The sequence below is a fragment of the Mauremys mutica genome, chromosome 19, assembly GCF_020497125.1.
Source record: "Mauremys mutica isolate MM-2020 ecotype Southern chromosome 19, ASM2049712v1, whole genome shotgun sequence".
In the NCBI taxonomy this organism is placed as follows: Eukaryota; Metazoa; Chordata; order Testudines; family Geoemydidae; genus Mauremys; species Mauremys mutica.
This window is the reverse complement of record NC_059090.1, coordinates 27,110,183-27,132,976: the sequence shown is the minus strand read 5'-3', so window position 1 is coordinate 27,132,976 and position 22,794 is coordinate 27,110,183. Positions and strand designations below refer to the sequence as shown.

The 22,794-nt window shown below is 49.1% G+C and overlaps 1 protein-coding gene and 1 long non-coding RNA gene across 5 annotated transcripts; both read left to right on the top strand.

Annotated features, from left to right (window-relative positions):
• The first annotated feature begins 2,247 nt into the window (after nt 1–2,247).
• LOC123353258 (cell surface A33 antigen-like) lies at nt 2,248–10,930 on the top strand. Its single transcript, XM_044994229.1, has 5 exons — nt 2,248–2,310; nt 3,201–3,468; nt 7,734–8,054; nt 10,118–10,231; nt 10,659–10,930. The coding sequence occupies exons 1-5, from the start codon at nt 2,248–2,250 to the stop codon at nt 10,679–10,681; spliced, it is 789 nt and encodes a 262-aa protein (XP_044850164.1). The 3' UTR covers nt 10,682–10,930.
• A 7,574-nt stretch (nt 10,931–18,504) lies between these two features.
• LOC123352881 lies at nt 18,505–22,566 on the top strand. Of its 4 annotated transcripts, none has more exons than XR_006574310.1 (9): nt 18,800–19,087; nt 19,480–19,570; nt 19,633–19,844; nt 19,944–20,585; nt 20,856–20,940; nt 21,154–21,228; nt 21,463–21,569; nt 21,849–21,991; nt 22,215–22,566. It is a non-coding gene; the product is annotated as an uncharacterized LOC123352881 (long non-coding RNA). The 4 variants fall into 4 exon arrangements; XR_006574309.1 differs by having other exon boundaries at nt 18,807–19,087; nt 19,480–19,844; nt 19,944–20,023; nt 20,413–20,585; XR_006574308.1 differs by lacking the exon at nt 18,800–19,087 and adding an exon at nt 18,505–18,537 and having other exon boundaries at nt 19,480–19,844.
• Nucleotides 22,567–22,794: the final 228 nt, after the last annotated feature.

Here is a 22,794-nt window from a genome sequence, read left to right as displayed (position 1 = left end):
TTTGTTTAGTTTGGACAAGAGAAGACTGAGGGGGGACATGATAACAGTTTTCAAGTACATAAAAGATTGTTACAAGGAGGAGGGAGAAAAATTGTCGTCCTTAACCTCTGGGGATAGAACAAGAAGCAATGGGCTTAAATTACAGCAAGGGCAGTATAGGTTGGATATACTATAGGTTGGAAAAAGTTCACTGGGGATTTTTAAGAGCAGGCTGGACAAGCACCTGCCAGGGCTGGTCTGGTTATTACTTAGTCCTGCCTTGAGGGCAGAGCACTGGAGTAGGTGACCTATTCTATTGAAGTCCCTTCCAGTCCTGTGCTTTGATGATTCTATACCATTCAATACAGATGTACTTAGCCCTGCCATGAGTGCAGGGGACTGGACTAGGTCCTTTCCAGTCCTACAAGTCTATATTCTATGTTGATTAAAAAACAGCACCATACAAAATCAGAATATCAGAGGCCTTAGAGAAGTCTAAGGGTTAGTCTACACTCGATGTTGCTGCGCCAGTGTCGCATGTGTGGTGAAGATGCTCTATGCCGACGGGAGAGCACTCTCCCATTGGCACTATAAATACACCTCCATGAGAGGCAGCAGCTGTGTCTGCGCGAGAAGCTCTTCCGCCGACATAGCGCTGTCCACACCAGTGCTTAGGTCAGTAAGTGGTAGTGTGTACAAGCCCTAAGTGTATTATGTCGACAGTTACCTTTATCAACCAAATTCATCATCAAAAAATATATCAAGTTTGCTTGCCTGGGATTAAACTCAGACTAACCAGCTGTTAGTTTTCCAGGTCACCCTGTTTACCCTTTTAAAATACTGGCACAACATTAGCTTTTGTTCCTCTTCTCTGGAAAATCCCCATTGTGCAAAGAGTTATTAAAAATGAAATGGTTCAGCAAGCTCCTCGGCCAATTCGTTTATATGCTTTTGGGTGCAAGTTATCCAGTCCTGCAGAATAAAAAAAGTTTACCTGTAACATTTCTAGTTTACATCCTGCCTATACTGATGGAATAGAAAGTATTTCATCCCCTGCACTCATGGAATAAGACAGAAATACATCGTCCTGCTCTTTGTTCTGTAGAGTGTTGTGCTGGTTAGCAGCACTGCTTAATAAAAAATAATAATAATATTGGGGGCAGGCAGTGGGGTCTAGTGCACAGGCGGGGGCAGCGCTTCCAGGGGCTCTAACCACCCCAAAATTTGTCTTAGCCCTGTTGCAGCAGCTGCCACTCTCCAGCTGCTCAGCTCTGAAGGCAGAGTGGAGAGAGCAGAGGCTGCTGGGAGGCCCCCAGCTCCAGCAGCAGCAGAGAAATAAACCTGGGCAGAGGACTGGGGTACCTGAGAACAGCCCCTGTCAGCAGCCAACACCTCCACTGCCCGATCCCGGCCTCTGACTTGGCCATGGAGAAGGGCTACAAAGAGGGGTGGAGCCTTGTGGCAATGGGGGGCTCAGCCCCCCAATTTTCTGTCTGGCCCATCTCAGCCCCCCCTACTGGGAAGAGACTGGTGGGGACCCTGTGCCTAGGGAATAAGGAAACTCCCTCTCTACAGCATCTCTTGGTCTTCTCCCACCCTGAGCCAGTGAGCTCCTCAGGGCAGGGACTGGCTCTGACAGTACGTACCGGGCCTGACACATGGGGCTGGACTAGTGGCTGAGGACTCGAGGTGCAGTGGGAATAAGTATAAATAACAACAACGATGATCATTGTCTTTTCCTTCCATCTCGTGTTTTCCTCACATCAATTTCCCTTTTTGTCTATTTTACTTCCCCTTTCCTTAGGCCCCTACAATTTTCTATCCCTCTCCCCTGCTTTCTCGTCCTGCCACCTTCCTTTTGTCTTGTGCCTCCCATCTCTGTCGCCCTTCTTTGACCCCCCACAAGTCTTTGGTTGGCCCATTGCTGTTGAGATTTGCCTCCCTGGAGCAGACATTCCACTGTGGGGCCTGCAGGCCCAATTCCCTGCATCTGGGCTTCTCTCTAGACCCCTAGGAGCCACCCAGTGCTCTCTGGCTGGCACTTAGGGAGAGGCCCCTGGAGCCCGGAATGAAGCGCCGGGAGCCCTGGCTCGGACAGGGAGCCTAGCAGACAGCAAGAGCCCCTAGAGACCTGGCACTGCCACAGAGTGGGGAACCCATCTGCCCTGAGACTTGACTCCCTGAGCTGGGGGTCATGGGACATAAGAATGGCCAGACTGGGTGAGACCACACAGGGCTTTAGGCCCTTCAATCCAACATCTGGGGGCCATGAAGATCCTCAAACCCCTGCTCAGCTGCCGCCTGGCCCTGGAGGTGCTGAAGTTTCCAGCAGTAAAACCAGTGCTAAAGACTTGCTGACACTCTCTCGCTATGCTGTAAGCACAGCCCTGCCCAGAATAACGGTTGCACCTGATCCTCACTCCTCTGCCATTGCCAGCAGAAGTGCATCATGTCTCAGAACTGCCCATTCCACGTCCTTCAGTGAATCCCATTTTTCTGTAATGAAGGAGAATTGGCCACCCTCTCTCTTGCCCTGCATTGGGCTGGTGGAGGGAAATAGGTCTCAAGAAGGTTTTGAATGTGAGGAATTTGGCAGGCGTCAGGCATACACAAGGTTCGGGTAAGAAGTCACATTGTTGGAGGGGGTTTGTCTAGACTGAAGCTTCTGGGGTTACCTGCTCACTAAACACAGCAGAAAAGACTTGACATGCACGAAAGAGCTCTATATGGGGCCAAACGAAAGAACATCAGATTAAACTCTTAACAAGCAGGGGAAACTAAACAGCAGGGCTGGAGAGATTCATTTTGTACATCTGCCCTTGTCTGCTGGCACATGGAACAATTTCTCAATGAAGGTGCCATCATCTGTGTTTTTCTTTCTGCAGAAATTAGGGAGAGGCAGGCTGGAGCCAGTGGGGCAGGCCGGCTAACAGTGCCAGCAGGGCCTGTGCAAACTGCCCAGTCTGAGCCCTCCCCACTCACCGCTCTGAACTTCATGCCGTGACCTGCAGCAGGGAGTTCCTGCTCGTGCACTTGGCTTCCTTGTAGAGAAATGGAAACATTCTGCAGTGGATCATTTGCAAACAATTTTGTTTGATTTAATTCTTCCTCCTGTTGCAAGAATTTCATAAAGTGACACTGAACTTTGTGTTTCAGGAGCTGCAGAAAATACTGCTGCTGTCATTGTGGTGAATCAGACACCCCCTTCTATCCGTGCAAAGGAAGGGTCAGAGTTCACCATCGAGTGTACATTCAACACAAGCAATAATTCAATTAAGTGGTTTATTGAATGGAATAAAACCAGAAACAATGTAACAGCCAAGGTGAACAATGTAACAGATCGAATCATATTCTCAGCAGATCCAGAAAAGAGGTCTCTTTCCCTCACTGTGAAGAAAGCCGACATCACTGATTCTGGAACCTACGTATGTGGGGTTGGGAGCAAAGATGGGACATATCCTGGGACTGGAACCCAAGTGACCATTGATGGTAAATACCAGCATTTCCTTCTCTGTTCTACAAACTCCTTCGGGGGAGCTCAGGACACTGGCCTGGTTCCAGGGAGCTGGGGCAGGTGGTGCTGGGGGAGGTGGAGCAGCACAAAGTGTAAAGGGCAGAGCTGTGGGCAAAACTGGGGCACATTCTGTGGTACGCACAATGGTCCTGATCCTGCATTGCACTGATTTCTGTGGGGGGGTTGGCTGCATAAGGAATGCAGGGTCAAGCCCCAGATATTCAACAACTGTTTTGAGATGGGGTGTGAGGGGTGGTTTCTAACTGGCTAAGCCTGTGAGCCCTTTCACGCAACTTCAGAGACAAGGTGGGTGAGGGAATATCTTCCACTGGACCAACTTCTGTTGGTAAGAGAGAAAGAGAGACAAGCTTTCCAGCTTACACAGGGCTCTTCTTCAGCTCTTGGAAACTTAGATCTCATCTACACTACAGACCTATGTCGCCATAACTACGTTGCTCCCAGGTGTGAACAATCCACACCTCCGAGCGACCTACTTCGTTACACCGACCGAACCTCCTGTGTGGACAGTGGTGCAGCTGGGCTGATGCAGTATTTTAAGTACAGATGTGCCCTTACTCAGAGTGTCACCGGTAAATACAAGGTACAACAGCCGGTTTAGCATAAGTAGTTAACACCTATTTCAAGGGACCATTCAAGGCAGGGTGGCCCGTTAACACTTCTGCAGTCATAGGACAAAAAAAGGGGGTTAGGGGGTTACAGATTGTTGTAATAAGCCATAAATCCAGTGTCTCTGTTCAGTCCATGATTTTTAGAGTCTAGCAGAGTTACGAATTTAAGCTCCCAGGCTCGTCTTTTGAAAGCGTTGTGCAGGCTTCCTTTGAGGATGAGGACCACTCTGTACCTGACCTGTGAGACGTGTTCCCCACAGGAGACAGGGTGGTTTTGTCTTTTATCATTTCCCTGTGTGAGTTCATTCAAGAGCACAGCGATTGTCTGGTTTCACCCACATCGTTGTTATTGGGGCATTTAGTGCGCTGGGTGAGGTACCCCACAGGTTGTGATAGGCTTGTGTAGGATCCGTGGATCTTGAAAGGTGAGTTGTGGGGAGTGTTGATCATTGTAGCAGTGGATCTATGTCTGCAGATTTTGCATCTGTTGTTCTGGCAGGATCTGGTGCTGCTTTGAGTTGGTGTGTCCTGGTCTGTGGGCAGCTTGCTTCTGATGATGCCCTTGGAGAGGCTGGGGGGTTGTTTGAAGGTCAGAAGTGGGGGATCAGGAAAGACGTGTTTCAGGATGTGGTCCCCATGGAGTATGGGTCATAGCTGTTTGATGATACCCCGTAGGGGTTCCAGTGTAGTGTGGTAGGTAGCAATTGATGTGCAGTCAGAGGAGGTTTTATTTCTGAATTCAAGCATGTTCTCTCAGGGTATTTGGACAGGCCACTCCATGATGCAATCTACTTCTCTAGTAGAATGTCCTTGTTTGGTGCAGGCAGTTTTGAGTGTGTTAAGGTGTGTATCCCAGACTGCCTCCTAGGAGCGTATTCTGAGCTATCTGAATGCCTGGGTGCTGGCTGGTGAGTCTTGCCCACAAGCTCAGGGTTTAACTGATCACCATATTTGGGGTCGGGAAGGAATTTTCCTCCAGGGCAGATTGGCAGAGTCCCTGGGGGTTTTTTCGCCTTCCTCTGCAGCATGGGGCAAGGGTCACTTGCTGGAGGATTCTCTGCACCTTAAAGTCTTTAAACCACGATTTGAGGACTTCAATGGCTCAGACACAGGTTTGTTACAGGAGTGAGTGGGTGAGATTCTGTAGCCTGTGTTGTGCAGGAGGTCAGACTAGATGATCATAATGGTCTCTTCTGACCTTAAAGTCTATGATTACAGATATCTTAGTTGTTTGGCATGGTTACTGGGTTTATGACATGAGGTGTGGTGATCTGTGGGTTTCTTGTCTAGGGTTGTCTGTAGGGTTCCATTGTCGAAGCGGAGGGTGGTGTCCAGGAAGTTGATGCTAGTGTGGGAGTGTTCCCCAGAGAGTTTAATGGGTGAATTTAATGTTGAATTTGTGGTGGAAATCTGTGTGGTAGTTTAAGCATTGTATTGTGTTGTGGTGCTGGGAGTACGTCTCACAGACCTGAGGATGAGCTCTATGGAGCTCGAAAGCTCATCCCTCTCACCAACAGAAGTTGGTCCAATAATAGATATTACCTCACCCACCTTGTCTCTCTAATATCCGGGAACTGACACAGCTACAGTGCACTCAACGTGATGGCGTTTCTCTTTGTCTGTGACAATAATTTGGAACACCACAGCCCATCACTTCCAAAATTTCTGGGAGTATTGAAGGCATCACTGGGCAGAACTCTGTTGATATTGGGGGAATCAGAAAACCCAAAGGGGAAAAGTGGGGGACACATGCAGTGCCTGCTCCCTGTTTAGCAGAGTAACAGCTTGGAGCAAAGCCAGCTCTGCAACTGTCTAACTCAAAGAACCAGTTTGTAGCACCAATTAACACTTTCCAGTAGAAAAACATTCCTCTCTCATCTCTGCTCCTTCCCCCAGTAGAGTGTAACATGCTGACACTCTGGCTGTCCCAGGCAGAAAGAGGAGAACTAATAACAGTGGGGAAGGGAGGAGGGGAAGGCTCACGGAGCCCCTGGCATGGGGAGGATGGGGGACCTGATCTGGGGACAATGCTGGAATGAGGGTACAGCCAAAGCCCTGAGCATGCAGGGAGAATGGGGGCCCTGGAAGGGTGGAAAGGGAGAGAATTAGGGCACAGAGAGCTCCTGGCTTGGGGCAGAATTGGGGACTGTAGCATGGGGGGGAAGAAATGGGACACACACAGAGCTCCTGGCACAAGGGTGGGGGTTAGGGAGTCCCTGAAATGGAGGGGGATGGGAGGTGGCACCCAAGGACCTTGTGGGGACAGAGGGATGCAAAGAGTCCCTGGTGCATGCAATGTGCTTGACCCACCGAATCAACAAGACGTGGGCATCCCTCTAGTTTAGCCCCCGAATAGTCCAACCCAAACCCACAACGGGTTGAGCAGAGTCACGATGAAGTTGTTTGCTCAGTAATAGGTTATTATTAAGTTTTGCTTTGCAATAGTGCTCAGAGGCCTCAACCAACATGTTGGGCCCACTGCACTAGGCCCTGTACACTAGAGCTGGTGGTTTCAGTTTGTGAGACGTTTCGTTATTTCAGAACTGGCTTCATTCCAAACCCAGACGGACAAGGACTGCACCAGGGCCAGGGACCCGAGGGCTTCCAGAGTCCCAGACGCCAGTTACCAGCTGCCTGCTCAGGAGCAGAGTAGCCTGGGGAGTCACTGACCCAGGCCTCTAGGAGCCCTGGGATCTCCAGCCCAGGGCAGTCTGCATGGCAGAGCTACCCCAGAGCTGCACCCCTGGAAGCTGGTCCTGGAACTACCAGGCTTTCAGCTCCATGGCAGGGACACTGGAAGCGCCGGGAGCCCTGGCTCGGACAGGGAGCCTAGCAGACAGCAAGAGCCCCTAGAGACCTGGCACTGCCACAGAGTGGGGAACCCATCTGCCCTGAGACTTGACTCCCTGAGCTGGGGGTCATGGGACATAAGAATGGCCAGACTGGGTGAGACCACACAGGGCTTTACGCCCTTCAATCCAACATCTGGGGGCCATGAAGATCCTCAAACCCCTGCTCAGCTGCCGCCTGGCCCTGGAGGTGCTGAAGTTTCCAGCAGTAAAACCAGTGCTAAAGACTTGCTGACACTCTCTCGCTATGCTGTAAGCACAGCCCTGCCCAGAATAACGGTTGCACCTGATCCTCACTCCTCTGCCATTGCCAGCAGAAGTGCATCATGTCTCAGAACTGCCCATTCCACGTCCTTCAGTGAATCCCATTTTTCTGTAATGAAGGAGAATTGGCCACCCTCTCTCTTGCCCTGCATTGGGCTGGTGGAGGGAAATAGGTCTCAAGAAGGTTTTGAATGTGAGGAATTTGGCAGGCGTCAGGCGTACACAAGGTTCGGGTAAGAAGTCACATTGTTGGAGGGGGTTTGTCTAGACTGAAGCTTCTGGGGTTACCTGCTCACTAAACACAGCAGAAAAGACTTGACATGCACGAAAGAGCTCTATATGGGGCCAAACGAAAGAACATCAGATTAAACTCTTAACAAGCAGGGGAAACTAAACAGCAGGGCTGGAGAGATTCATTTTGTACATCTGCCCTTGTCTGCTGGCACATGGAACAATTTCTCAATGAAGGTGCCATCATCTGTGTTTTTCTTTCTGCAGAAATTACAGACCTGATGGTGAATCAAACTCCAACCAGTGTCAGTGATTTAGAAGGCTCAGAACTTACCATGAATTGTACATTCAAGACAGTCAATAACCACAGCACCATGTATGTGCGATGGTATAACTATGGGACCGAGGAACTAAAGCAAGAGCTGGTGAAGGAGAGCGAGGTGATCACAACGCTGCATTTGGCCAATGGGTTTGCCTCTCTCACTTTGAAGAATGTGAATTCATCTAATACAGGAACCTACGTGTGTGAGGTGGGGATCACAGCAAGGAACCTCTCTGTGTCAGGAGCTGGAACCCAGGTGACCATCAGTAAGTGTCAGCAGCCTCATACGTGCTTCCTACTATGAGATCCAGATACTATCAGCTTCCTACAGAGCAATGGAGCAGGAGCAGGGAAAGCCGTGCTGAGAGCAGTGCTTAGTCTGTGCCAGGCTTGGCAATCCATAGCCCCGGCACTCCTGGGCAGGGCATAAAAGGCATCTGGAGCAACACTTGGTGCACCTGAGAATCTGTTCCTCCTTTCTACATATCATATATACTCAATCATAAATGAACTGGCTTATAAGGTGACCCCCTCCCCCAAGATGGATAAGTAAAAATGGAAAAAAAATTATAACCCGTTCATAAGCCGACCCTATAATTCAGGGGTCAGCAAACTTTGGCTCCCAGGCCATCAGGATGAGCCACTGGTGGTCCGAGATGGTTTGTTTACCTCGAGCATCCACAGGCACGGAGGTAACCTAAGTAAACAGAGTGTCCCAGAGCGCCAGCTGCTTACCCTGATGGGCCGGGACAGCAACTCGTAAGGAAATTTTTTTTTGAGGGGGGGGGGGAAGCTAGAGGAGTAACCCCTGTGACCACCACCCACATGACCCACCCCTAACCCAGGACCCCAACGCTCTCCCCATCCCATCCCTTCCCACCTTATCTGGGGAGGATGTCTCTGACCTGGCTGAAGCTGCTCCGGCAGGCTGGGCAGCGCGGCTGCAGCCTGCTCCGGTGGGCCAGACCGGGCGGTGCGGCCGCAGCATGTTCCAGCGGCTGGGCCGGGTGGCATGGCCGCAGCGTGCTCCAGGGGGCTGGGCGGGGCACGGCCGCAGCCTGCTCTGGGGGGTGAGGCCAAGCAGAATGACTGCAGCCTGCCAGCCCCGGAGCTGCAGCTGCTTCAGAGGCTGGGGGGAGAGCAGCGTGGCCAGAAGTGGAGAGACTCTGGCCCCGCCTCTGCCCTTCTGGCTCTGCTGCCTCTCCTTGCTCCCTCTTTTGGGGGGAGGGGCTGTGTCCCACCTCTCCCTCTCTATACCTGTTCGTAAGCCGACCCCCTTCTCTGGTGCTTCCCTTTTTACTAAAAAAATTCGGCTTATGAACGAGTATATACGCTAGGTTCTTTTACTGCCCTTATCAGCATAGTATCTGAGGCCCAGATTTGCAAAGGTATTTAACCATTGCTCCACTCAGCACTGGCAGGCCTAAGTGACTTAGGAGCCTCTCTCATTGGCAGTCAGTGGGGCACTAAATCACTTTTGAAAATAAAATGTGGGCTGCTAAGTCACGTAGACTTTGCTCCACTCAGCACTGCAATGTGTAAATACCTTTAAAAAAATCTGGGCTTGAGCAGCTTCCAGCCACGCATCAAGCCATGTGACTAACACCTGCCAGGTATGGTCCATTCTCTCTCTCATCCTCTCCCAAGAGGGGGAAGTGTGTGTGCAGTGGAGCATTTAGAGTAGGTTTTTAAATGCATTTAACTGACACCCACAGCTGAACCTGATGCTTGTGTAAATACAGATGTTCAGCAGTTGTCAACAGAATTACTTTTTTGTGGAGGAGGTGAAGGTTCTAGTTAGTGCTGCAATCTGGTGCCAGTTCCAAGCATTGGGAAGTAGTGCGGCATCTCAGCACTGCTGCGTGCTGACTGGGGTAAATGCTGATTTTGTAATGGCGACCACTGGCAAGGAGCTTTAGGTAATTTGTAGATTTGGAATCCCCCTGTTATTCTTGCTCTGGGTAAGGATTCTGTCCAGGTCTCTAGTGTCTTGCTCAGCTAGGGATTCCCTACTCCTGCGGCAGAGTCAGCGGGCTGGCTGGCCTCATGGGAAGGTTCCCCTAGGCAGAGGGCTGAACCCAGGCCGACGACCCCACAGGTCCCAGCAGCTGGCATAGGAAGAGGAACCTGCTGGGAAAAGGGGAGGCCAAGGAAACTGCCTGTGACACAGAAGGGGATAGGAAATTAAGGAAGGGGAGAAACAGTTTTTCATCTTTAAACTGTCCCTGCCACCCCTTTATTTATCCATCAGTCTCTGTCCCTCCTTTAGAGGCAAATATGTCCCTCTCGATCCCTGCATCCCACACTGACAGGTTTTTCTTGATTTCAGATAAAAGGAGAAATGCCTCCCACGTTGTTTTCGTCATCCGGATGGTTCTCGGGGCCCTTGTTATAATCTTGGCTGTGATTATTATTACAGAGTGCGTGATCTCAGAAAAGAGGGGTGAGTGAAATGTCTGCAATGCAGTCACTGTGCAGAGTCAGCCACAGAGCTTGAGTTACACACGAGGTCCTTCTGCCTTTTCTTTCTGGGCAACTTCCCCGTGCCAGTGCGTTGAAACTGAGAAGCTGTTTCAGAGCCCGCTGGGACTGTTTTCTTGGCCTGTCCGTTCTAGTTTGTGTCGAACATTAAATCCGGGCATCTCAGAATTAGAAGCACAGAGTTTAGGTTCCTGAAGGCCTTTACCTCTCAGGTCTCCCTTTCACAGCATCAATGATCATTTCCTATCGCTGTGTCTGTCCAACGTGCCCTGTTTATTTCTGGCTGGCTGGCATGCACGGAGCTAGTGCAGCACTTGGACAAGTGTGATGCACGTACTGCAGGAGTATTCTTTAGGTTCTAACTTACTGAGTCTGATTTTTCCCCACAGCTGCTGTCAGTCGAACAATATGAGGATCAGCTGTTACAGCGTACACCTGGAGATGGAGCTCTCAGACACCTGGTACCCAGGCATTCCCCCCAACACCGTGTTGAGCATCCTGCCTGCCAGATTCTGCACCTGCAAATAAACCTTGATCTGAATGGAAGTTCACAGGTGTTCAGAATAAAGAAACTCTTCTCTGACACCCCTCTTTGAGGCAGCAGAACCCGGTGATCGCTGATGGCTTAGGTAGTCTCAGTGGCATCTGAGCCATAGGAAAATATGAGATGAACATTTGTTACCTAAAGATTCCCCTTTGTGCTACCTAGCAATCACTTTAGAGGCTCATGGAACCCTTGAAGTGAAGATGCTCAGAACAAGGGCCCAAAACTCTTCCCTATAATTGGTTCAGCTGCTTGTCAGTCAAAGAGGAAATGGAAACATCTGCTGGGAATTGCTGTTCCGTGAGTTCAGATGGCCCCCTTGCTGAAGTCAACCAGCACACAGTTAACCACATGCTTAAGCGTTTGCAGGATTGAAGCCTCTATAAAGGACCATGTTTTTATAACTGGTTTTGTTAATTGTTTTACACATGCTGCTCAATTAGTTAGATTGTCTTACACCCGAGGCTAAGGCTATGCACTTCCAAAGTGTTTTAATACAATTCTGATAACTCTGGCTATTCTTGATGTCCCTATTTAGGGACAACAAGAATACACAGTCCTTTTTTGAATCTTTCTGTGCTCTTACTCACACCGATTCCTTGTGGCAGTGAGTTCCACAGTTTAATCACACATTAGGTTAGAGTGTTTTCTTTTATCAGTTTGAATTTCCCACCTTCTAATTGAGTTGAATCTCCCCTTGTTCTCATGTTGCATGACAGAGAGAACAGAACTTTCCAATCTACCTTCTCTAGACCGGTTAGTATTTTACATGTCCTCTCCTGTTCATTCACCTTTCTAAGGTAAATGATCCCAGTCTTCTCCATTTCTTTTCTTAGTAGAGTTTTTCAATGACCTTGATCTCCCTCATTGCTGTTCTCTGAACCCCACAATATTCTTTTTGAGAGCAGGTGAGCCAGACTGAAACTGATATTCCAGATGAGGCTGCAGCATGGATGTATATAGGAGCATTATCATTTTTTTTGTATTATTCACCATCCCATTCTTTCTGCATCCTAACCAGAAAGATTTCTGTTAGTTCAGTGTTTGAGGATGGCACTCGGCTGTTCTCAGTGGTGGCAGATCACAGAACAAGAAGCAATGGTCTCAAGTTGCGATGGGGGAGGTCTAGGTTGGATATTAGGAAACACTGTTTCACAAGGAGGGTGGTGAAGTACTGAAATGGGTTACCTAGGGAAGTGGGGGAATCCCCATAATTAGACTTTTGTAAGACACAGCTTGACAAAGCCCTGGCTGGGATGATTTAGTTGGGGTTGGCCCTGCTTTGAGCAGGGGGTGGGACTAGACACCTCCTTAGGTCTCTTCCAACCCTTATATTCGATGATTCTAAGTGGCTTCACAGATGCCAGGTCCCATGGCACAAGGATTGTATTAACTTGTGCTCTGTACAAATATTGGGCCAGATCCTGCTCCCATTAATCTCAACCCCTCTGGCACCCAGACAAAAAAATTCTCCAAGGTTACCACGGCTATGACCAGGTCCCTGTGTATCCCCTGCTTCTATAGTCACAGACTCCAGGCCCTGCCCTCGCCTTGCTGCAGAACTGAGCTCCAGCCTTTACGTTTCCACTAAAAAAGCATCACCCCATTCCCCCCTTCATCCTGAATTCAGGAAAACATAACTGAAGCAGCTGAGGGATTTCCAACCTGCTACCCCTGAGCACTGCAGCATCCAGGGACCCTGTCACAGCGTTTAGATGCATCAGGCCATGGGGTAACAAGGGTCCTGGCTTAGCCTGAGGCTGCTGATCACTTGAGACTGGAATCAGTTATTTCCTCCCTTCCCAAGTTTGACCCCTTGCATTCCGGGGCACTGCTCATCTACCCATGGGGGTGCGGCGCTGTTCTTGTTCAACAGAGCAAACGCTTTCCTTTAGGGGTCAGTCAGCGAATATGCAAAACTTAGTCTGTCTGAGGGGGACCAGCTTTGTCTGGCACCTGTAACTTATTGCCTGGACGCGGCGGCAGGCAGCTCACTTCAGGGGATCTGTGATCATAACTGCAGATTTCATACTGCTGCGGCCAGCTCCTTCTGGAGAGCGCAGGCAGCACGTCAGCACTGGGGACAGAGAGGCCAAACCCAGAACCAGCACATCCAGCACCGGCCCCCATGAGCTTTGGGTGGGCAGATAAAATGGGAGGAAGAGCCCAGCCAACGCTGAGTTTACAAAACGGACACTAAACCGATGAGACTTTCGAAAACCTAAACTAGGGCTGTGCATCATTTTACGCTTCTTTAGCATTAACACCCCTCCCCCCAACTGTACCTGTGAGCAGTCTGTATTGTGCCATCTTTACCCACACGCCCTGGGACACAAGTTGCATGGGGGTTACTCGTAACGTGGGGGGAGAGAATCAGGCCCTGCGCAGGGATGGCCTGATCCCATGAAGGTTTGGGAAGGCTGGGTTCATGCAGGATCCCACCGAGAAGAAAGGAAGCTTCAGAAGTTGAGCAGCAAAAGTTTTTGCTCTGCCCCGTGATTTGGGTTCAACTTTTCACAGTGTTCAGACCCCTGCCGAGAGAAACTGGAAATGGGCACAGGATGCTGTGAAAGGCAACAGGAAACCAAGCTGCAGAAGACAGTATCAGCCTGTAGAAATCCCCAATGAGAAGAATTAGCAAGACACAGCCCTGCTGGGGGAGTGCGCAGAGAGCGGGGCTCAGCCTGGGGTTACTTTACTCCTGAGAACAACCAACAACATCTGCACAGTCACAGTTTGGGCAACTGCACCTAGACTTCAGTGGCCAGCAAGGGCACCTGTTCCCAGGCTGCCAGCTCCCCAGTGTCACCTCTTGGGCGGAGACTGCAGCCCTCTCCCCTCTGACCAGGTTAGTTCCAGGCTGTGCAATTTCCTGCCTTCGCTATATTTCCCACCACAGACAGGTTGGCCAAGGAGACCTGCTCGCCTCCTTTCAGGGCCGGCTTCAGGCCCCAGCTCAGCAAGCAGGTGCTTGGGGCGGCCAAGGGGAAGGGGCGGCACGTCGGGCTCTTCGGCAGCGAGTCCCTCGGTCCCTCTCAGAGGGAGGGACCTGCTGCCAAATTGCCGCCAGAGAAGAAAGCGGCGCAGCTGAGCTGCCCAAGTGCCACCGATTGTGATTGCGGCTTCCCATCCCCCGTCGCTTGGGGCAGCAAAAAGCCCTGCTCCTTTCAGAGGACGTTAATAGGTGTAATTGCTACACTTATAAGGTACCATGCACCATTGCCTGTGGGTGAGACCCTATACCCCATGTTCACCACTTTTATAGGGTTCTGATATATTTTGTACAAAGTGTGCCTTGTGAGAGATCAGTTGAAAACTCATAATGTGCTGAGCATAATTGTCCTGTTACAATGTGTGCGTCGGTATTGGCTACGGCATTGTACAACTTGTGCTACATGTTTGTTACTGAAACATGTTGTAATTCAGGGGAACGCCCACAGACTAGCTCCCAGTGTCAACAAAGGGCTGACCACGGGTGTTAGAAAACGATGAGCTATTGAAGCAACCATTTGCCAGCAGCAGGGACTGTAAACAAAAGATTTGCAGATCATCCCTCATGTACAAAGACAGTGTGAACAAAAGATTTACAGTTCACCTGGAAGATGCTTCAAATCTCCCATAAACCACAGGCTGATTGTCTCCTCCCCTTGCTGGGGTGCAGGTCATCCTCACAGAAAGGAGGAGGGTATAAAATGAGAGGCAATGGCTTCCCCACATCCTGGCCTCCCCATCTCAACACATGGTGGTAGGAGTGTGAGAAAGACAAAGAACCATCACTGAAGTGTGTGGGGAGGTGGGGTGGGGGGGAAGGGTCTTGGCTGGAAAGCCTCCCAGTCAGTACGGCCTGCGGAAAGTTTTGGGGGGAGAGAGAGACCTTTGTGCTTTCAAATCTTATTCACCTTGGTAACGTTTAGGAGTTAGGATACAACCACGATCTTTTCTTTTCTAACCAGTGCTGACTTTTTTGCCTCTCTCACTTAAAATCTCTCTGGTTAATAAGCTCGTTTCATTGTTTTTCTAAGCCAATTTGCTTTTGGCTGGTGTGTTTGGGGGATCTCTATCCCCGTTAAAGGCTGGGGCATGTTCATCACCCCTTGGTAGAATGATGGACTTTTAATGAGTTGACACCATTGAGGGGTGGAGGGTCCTGAGCCGTACACGATGCACAGCTCTGGGGTGCAAGGCTGGGACTGAGGGATATGCGGGTGCTGCCCTAAGTCTATTCATGACTAGCTGGGCCTAGCATTCGTGGATTCAGCTGGGCCTCACGTTGGATGCTAGTGGCTGAGAGTGAACAGAGCGTGGAGGGGTTCACTGTTCACCAGGTCTGGACACGCCCCCTGTCCTTCCAACCCCTCCCTCGGGGCTGGGGCCCTCTGTGGATCCGGGGTCCTGCCCATGGGCTGGAAGAAGGCCCTGAGCCAGTTTAAAACCAGGCTATTTCTCCAAAACCCCTTTGGCTATTAGCCCCTGGAGAATTCAGTTTGAAGTAGTATCTGTGCAGCTCTCTGAGGGGGGAGAGTTCAAAGGGCTGATGACAGAGGGATACATTAACATCCCCTGTCCCTACTGCAGAAGGTACCTGCAATGCCCCAGTAACACACAGAGGGAGAGGGGAGAGTGTGAGGGAGATTGTTACAGAAACAATATTTTGTCTGCAAGTTTCTAGCACATACCCAGGCTCTCTGAGCCACTTGAGTTCCTGCTCTGCATCCGACACAGTGGACTGTGTCACTTTTTCAAAACGCAGAGAGTGTTTCCATTTGAATGATCCATTTTAGTGTGAGGAAACCAACAATGAACAAAGGTAAAGTATCCCGGAGGGAATCACAACGTGTGAATCAGTAACTACAGGCATTTGAACTAACGCCCAGGGAAGGCAGTGGCAGAGAGATTGAGGGGGCCACTGCTTTTCTTTTAAGGTGCAAAGGACAGATGACAGCCTTGCAGGTACGTACAACACAGGCTGCAAGTGACACTGACTGAAACCATTGTTTGAGTTCATCCTGCAGCCAGCTGGGACAGGGTGCAGCCCACAGGAGCTAGTGCTGGTCCTCCCCATGAATGGGAAGGAGCTCAAACAGGATGAAGTGAGAGGCCCAGCCCCTAGAGTCAGGAGATTACATGCAAATCTCTTCTTTTGTTTACAAAAAATGGTTTCTAGCCCTCATGGTTGCAGAGGAAAGCTTGAAAATGTGACCCCCCCCCAAAGTGTCAAAAACATGAAGACAAATCTCATGATTTTGGGGAGGTGGATTCATGATTTTTTTTAAACCAAGTGTTGGCAATAGTGTCCTTCCCTGTGATGCTCAGATTTCAATTTCTGCTTCTAAAATGGACAGCTCACCCCCCCCCTCCATTCACACCGCCTTCGGAGAGGGTCTGGTACTTTCCCTCCCTCCCAAGGAAGCCTGTTCACCCTTTCCTCTCCAGACATTACAAACCTCATGTTTAATCAGCACCTAGCCAAGGTCAGGGATTCGGAAGGGTCAGATCTCACCAGGGAGTGGAGATTCAGGACCCTGGAAAACCCAAACCCCATAGACATGGAATGGCACAAACAATGGAACTGGAGGAAAAGGAGCTGATGAGTGAAAGGGGCTTAGGTCACAGCTGCTCAGTATTTGGAAGAGGGTTTCACATCTCTGAAGAAAGCAAACAACTGACACAGGAACCTACCCCCAGCAAGGAACCTGTCTGGGACAGGAACTGGAACCTAAGGGACCATCACTGGTCAATGCCAGCAATTTGCTACCTGCCCAGTGTTGTAAGCACCAGTTAATAAGAGACTTAGAGGGCGAGTCCACTGAGCACCATGTCAGAGCTCAGCCTCTGCACCTTTCTAGTCTCCCTGAACTGCCTCTGAGAACGGGAGAAGAACTAAGATGCTAAGAGCTGCTGGCTGCAGTTCAACCATTACAGGCTGACACCTGTCACAAGTGCTAGAATCAGAATCTGTTACCGTTCTGAATGTGTTTTATTCTTTTCTTTATGAGTTTAAATTGAGTTATTTTTATTTTTTCCTCCTTTTATCCACCCCTTCCTTTATCCAGTCTTCCCTCTTCCTTTCTGGAGTTTGTTCGCGCAACAGGCATCAGGTCTTCCAGTGACTCATTGCTTTTCTGCATGAAGGATTTTGGTAACGATATAAATATGCCCCATGCATCAACCTCAGTGTCCAATATTTCCATAAATCGGTCATAAGGAACACTGGGGCACATCCTGAACTAGCAGAAGTGGTGTTCTGCTAACTTCTGTCTTCTTTCCTGCTTATGTTTTATGGAATTATGTTTCTGAGGGAGATAATCTGAGACCATTGAGAGATCTGTCTTTCCCTCTCCCTTCCCTTCAGTTCTAGCTCTCATTAACCTCCCCTCTACAACATGGCTAAAGAACTATTTCAACTCCACTTCCTGTGGACACGTCTCTACTTCTCACAGACATTGTCCTTACACCGTCACAGACTGAACCCAAACCACCCAGTGAAGTACAAACTGTTGTGGTGGAATTAGTTTGCAGCACTGACTCTTTGCTCACTGGCAAACTCTAAGCCCAACCTTCTGAAAGCTGCAGGCCAGCAGGGTTAGGGCTTGATGCTGAGTGGAGGACAAGAGTGTCTGCACGTGGGAGTTGCTCCTGCCCTGGGGGTCAGGGTGAACAACAGATCAGGGAGTTCAAGGCAACTCAAGTTACAGAGGTGGGTCGGGTCACTCACAAACAAGGCTGCAGAGGCCCTAACACTACAGCAGAACAGAAGGGGAGATGGTTCAGGTCTTGGTTTTACAAACTCATCTGCTGGAAAAACCAAGGCCAAACCTGGGGTGGTTTGGATATGGGGGTTGTAGCAGAAAGAGCCTGAAACACAGAGCCTGGTACTAGATGAGGCCTGAACCAAACATCAGCCAGAGTCAGGCCCTGCTTACAACGTAACTGTCCAGTACATGAACTTGGTAAGGATGGGGCAGGTGTTGCTAAAACAGAGACACTCCTAATAAATACTAGGCACTAGCTAGTCACTAAACACAGTCCAGAAGGGTAGTACGAGAATATCTCACTACAGCGTTATAGAATAAATACACTTCCCGAAGATGGTACAGGGACACACTGACCCCTCCTAGGGTTCGAACCAACAGGTCCAGGGTGTAGGGTGGTAACTAAGCACGTGAGAGGGGCAATACACAACTTGTTTGTACCAGGGTATAAAAGAGGGGTCACAGAAGGTACATCTGGCCAAGGGGGCAGTGGAAAGTCCCGCTGCTGACTGAGCTGGTGCATTCTCATGGGCGTACATGTCCTAGTGTCCATGCAGAGTGTATAGGGGGGGCTGGTACAAGTGCTTTGTCAACAACAAACCTGGCCAAGCACCGAATGAGTCTGTTGTCTTTTAGGCAGTTTGACTGAGGGCTGCAGGGCCAGCTACCATGAAATGCAGCCAACAGGGTTAGTCCTGAGAGAGGCTGGGCACCTGCAGCTAGGGTGACCAGACAGCAAGTGAGAAAAATCAGGACAGGGTGTGTGGGGGTAATAGGAGCCTATATAAGAAAAAGACCCAACAATCAGGACTTTCCCTATAAAAATCAGGGCATCTGGTCACCCTGACCTGCAGCTCCCACTGGTTTCAGAGGGAGATGCAGGAACTCAGCACTGCTCAGAACTGGCCCATTGTGATGGAAGTGGAACATTCCACCGTAGGCGTGGTGACCTAGACAGAGAGGTGGAGACAGGTGAGTAGGGTGACCAGACAGCAAGTGTGAAGAATCGGACATGGGGAGGAGGGGGTGGTAAATAGGAGCCTATATAAGAAAAAGACCCAAATATCAGGATTATCCCTATAAAATTGGGACATCGGGTCACCCTGTAGGTGAGGGCTGCGTAAGGGAAAGGAGCCGTTCATGACCCTGGAATTCACTGTCACAAACAGAGCCCCAGCTGGTGACTCCAGACCTGGAGTGTAATTTGACTCATTTGAGAATTTAGAACCAGCCAGAGCCTTCCCCCTACAGCTCCCCTGGGGGGCGGGGGAAGGGCATGAGACAGGTCACTTTGCTCAAATGACAAGGTGGTGATGACCCGGGACTCTGTTGTGATGCAGTGATTGTTGGGTCAGTCCCCAGGGGCTGCAGCATTTCACACCAGGCTGTCACCCAGAGCACATGGCTGCTGCCTGTGGGTCTGAGTACAGGGACCAGGGTGATGGAGCAGGGCCTTTGGGACCAACCTGCTTCCATTGCTAAAGGGAACGTGAGACACAGAAGGATGAAGGAAAATATTCTTGTAAGGAGGAAGGAAACAAGTCAGGGAGGGAGGGATGAAGTATTGATAAGGGAGGAGAGGGTGTGTGTGGGGGGGGGAAAACCCAAAGAAGTTAATGAGAAACACCAGGGAACTAAGGGGAATGGGAGGAGAGAGGAAAAAAAGAGAGGAGTGGGCAAAGAGGCTAGAAGAGAAGAAAAGAGAAAGGAGAAGCACAGAAGTGGATGGGGGTAAGAACCCAGACGGTTTCTTTAGCATCAGGTAGAATCCCAATTGCCTTTGTCAGGATATGCTCAAAGCAGCCAGTTGTAACTACTAGGGGTTAACAATGCAGGTGTTTGTACAATTCAAAAAGGAAAGGTTACAACTGGCCATAGCTGAGAGCTGGCATCAGCTTGGTTCTTACCTTTCAGGTCCAACTGCAACGTAACCTCTTATTTCTGTTGATTTGATCACTGCAGCTTGTCTGTCAGAAGTAGTAAGAGAACCTGTTCCTATCAAGAGGTAAGGAATGCACCTTCTCCTAGCAATGGAGTGGAAACTAACCAATCTGAGTGTACTTTCAGGTGAAGGAAGTGAATCTAGCCTTTGCTGTCAAAGGCTACAAGCAGTTTCATAAGAATAAAGCAGGATACATAACCAAAGCTTCTGAGGTTACAGAAGTATTGACTTGTTCCAATCAAGAATAAGGAAACCACTGATACCTACCAGATTAAAAATACAGCTGATTGTATGGAGAGAAAGAGAGAAACCAATCCAGCAATTCATCACGCAGAAGGTGTGCATTTATACTCCCTGTTACAAAATGAATCCAATGACAATTCATTTACATTTGTTGCCTGACAAAATATGGTCTGTCAAACATTGATCTTTGCAGAAAGTCATATTTCGAGATGCAAGGATGACACATGGCTGTAGTTTACAGGAAGGAATTAGCGGATCCATCCTTTTAAGGAGGTAAGAAATATGGGAATGGTGTATTGTAATAGTCAATGGTTCTGGACATACTTTCAGGTGGAAGGAAGGTAACTGATGTAATCTTAATCTCTCTAAAGAGCATGAGAAGTTGCTGTACGGAATAAAGCACTAAAAATGGGAGCTACCTGTTCAGATGAAAGGAAAGTAGTTGGTAATTCTAACCAATGATGATGATCTCTGCTCCTTTTTCCTTCCCAGAGAAGGCCATTGCTTGTTCCTACAAGGATGTAACAGGGAAGTTATTTCAAAGAACAAGTGCACTAACCAAAGTGTGAAGATGAGCATTGAGCCTGTTCTTCCATTTGCAGAGAGGAGTTGTCCAGCTGATTCTATTTGTGCCTAATTGATCATTGTTGCTTATTTTTCAGATGTCAAGAACTAAGTGGAACTGATCATTTCTATCAAGAGGTAAGGAAGGCACCTCCTCACAGCATGGAGGCACGAATTAAAGGCTCTGTTTCTATTTTCAGGTGAAAGGAAGGTCTTACCATTCAAGGGAGGATGAGAGGCTGCTGAATTTAAGAAAAAAGAAGTCAGACAGGTAACAATACTTGGCCAGAGGGAAAAGCATCTTTTACTTCTAGTTCAGAAAAAGGCAAGCAGCCATTTATAAGCTTCAGGTTTTAACCAGTGTAGCTAGCTGTACCGCTAAGAATCAAAGCCTTGTGCTGGAACATGACTGACAAGTAGGTGAGCACTGAAAGGTCTCTAGAAGCCTAATGATTTGGATGCTAAGGAACCTTCTCCACTGAAGACTCTTCATACCTGGTAATAAGTAGTAATAAATAATTCTATCAAACATTGATTGCAGGTTTTGCTCTTCTGAGATATGAACAGACCAGGTGGTCATTCCTACCAGGGAGAAGTGAGGCTCAGTGGCTGTCCCGGGCAAGGAGGTAAGAAATACCAGTCTCCAAACATCCATGTGTACATGAAGTAGTGTGGATTTTGCTTTCAGGGAGAAAAACTGTGGAAGACCTTACTTGTCATGGGGAGAGTGTCAAAAGCAGACACAAGATAAAGCATAATGGACTTGCCAGCTGCTCAATCCATTGAGGACTCCAGTGACAAAATGCTTTTTTTTTTTATTCCCTTGAAATAACCCACAGACAAAAAAAGCCACTTCAAGTAGTTCAGCTAGTCGCAAATCTGAATCAAGTCAGCAGAACATCACAGACATGGAGGTAAGCATTTAAGTTTCCCTGGTTCTAAATGAATCTGGTGGTAAAGCAACACTTGCAGACCAAATAAATAGGCCACATTGCATCTCCAGATGCAAGGAGACCAGAGGGCTGTTGTGTTCTAGAAGGGATTAATGCAAATCTGACTAGCTGAACCAGGCATGTCAATTGGTAAGAAAAAAAAAAGCACCTTTCTTTAACATTCAAGTGGAAATGAATAGATCCTCATACTTTCAGATGAGAGAAATGCAGCTGAGTTGAACGTTGAGGGTGTGAAAACTTCAGGAAGTTGCTAGAAGATCTACAGAAAGGAAACAAGCAAAACTCATCACTGCTACCAAGAGGTAAGGAACTCACCTCATAATGGAGAAATTGATGGATCTGGTTTCCCTTCAGGTGAAAGAAATGCAGCTGATCTGATCTCCTGGGGATTGAGGATTATAAGCAGTCATTACTTAACAAACGCATTCTGCAAGATCTGCAAAAAGTTGCCTTCCTTGACTAGAATGGGAAGACAATCACTTATCACCTTCAAGTTTCAAACCCACAATGCAGCAGACCATCACTGACAAGGAGGTGAGCATTTAGGATTCTCTAATTGCCAAATGGATTTGTCTTTTCAGGAGGAGAGTTACAGATGCTCAGGATTTGAGTACAACGGAACAGGAATGGAGCTAAACAGATCCAACACCTGAAAGGATGATTGGATCTCAAAATATGAAAGACCCTTCATTCAATAAAGCAACAGGATTGGCTCTGAGGAGAGGTAAGCAACATTTGGTAAGTCTAAGAAATGAGCATAGCAATTTTGTAGTGCTGAGTGTAACTTATGTTGTGTCAAAGGGTTTGTTCCAGCTGATCACACATCTCAGGAGCTAAGAGGATGTGAGGGGGATGGCAGATGTCAGGGGATTCATCTTTATTAGGAGGTGGTGAACCTGCTTGTCACTTCTGAGTGACATCAGTGGCTTTGGTTTTGCTTGATGAAGGAAAGAGCCAGCATGGACAGTATTCAAGACACAATGTTCAAAAGTTGCTGCTGGGATGGAAGCAAAGAAGAAAGCCCTGGAGACAGGTTAGTGCTGGGACACAGGCACTATCCTGGAGGGGCCTGGGACAGGGTGTGTAACCATAGCGACCAGCGGGTCCTTTCCCCACTGTGGTCCTGGCTCGCATGCACAGGGTGAAACCGATCGCCGTGTTTGGGGTCGGGAAGGAATTTTCCTCCAGGGCAGATTGGCCAGAGACCCTGGAGGTTTTTCGCCTTCCTCTGGGGCATCGAGCAGGGACCAGCCCTTAGGGCCATTTAGGAACAGACATAATAAAATCCATCAGAGAGAACTTGTCTCCCTTTGGTTTTTGAATTTTCTATAAACCCGTCCTGTGCCCCTCGGCCATGCCCATGCTCCCAGCCCCGCAGCAGGGCAGAGTCCCTCCCAGGTGCACTGCTCCCCCCTCCGTGCCAGCATGGCCCCCATGTCACTCTCCCACTCCAGCAGGGACCCAGCACAGGAGAGACCAGCCCACCGTCCCAGAGAGGGAAAAGCCGTGTGCACGGCCCCCAGGGAT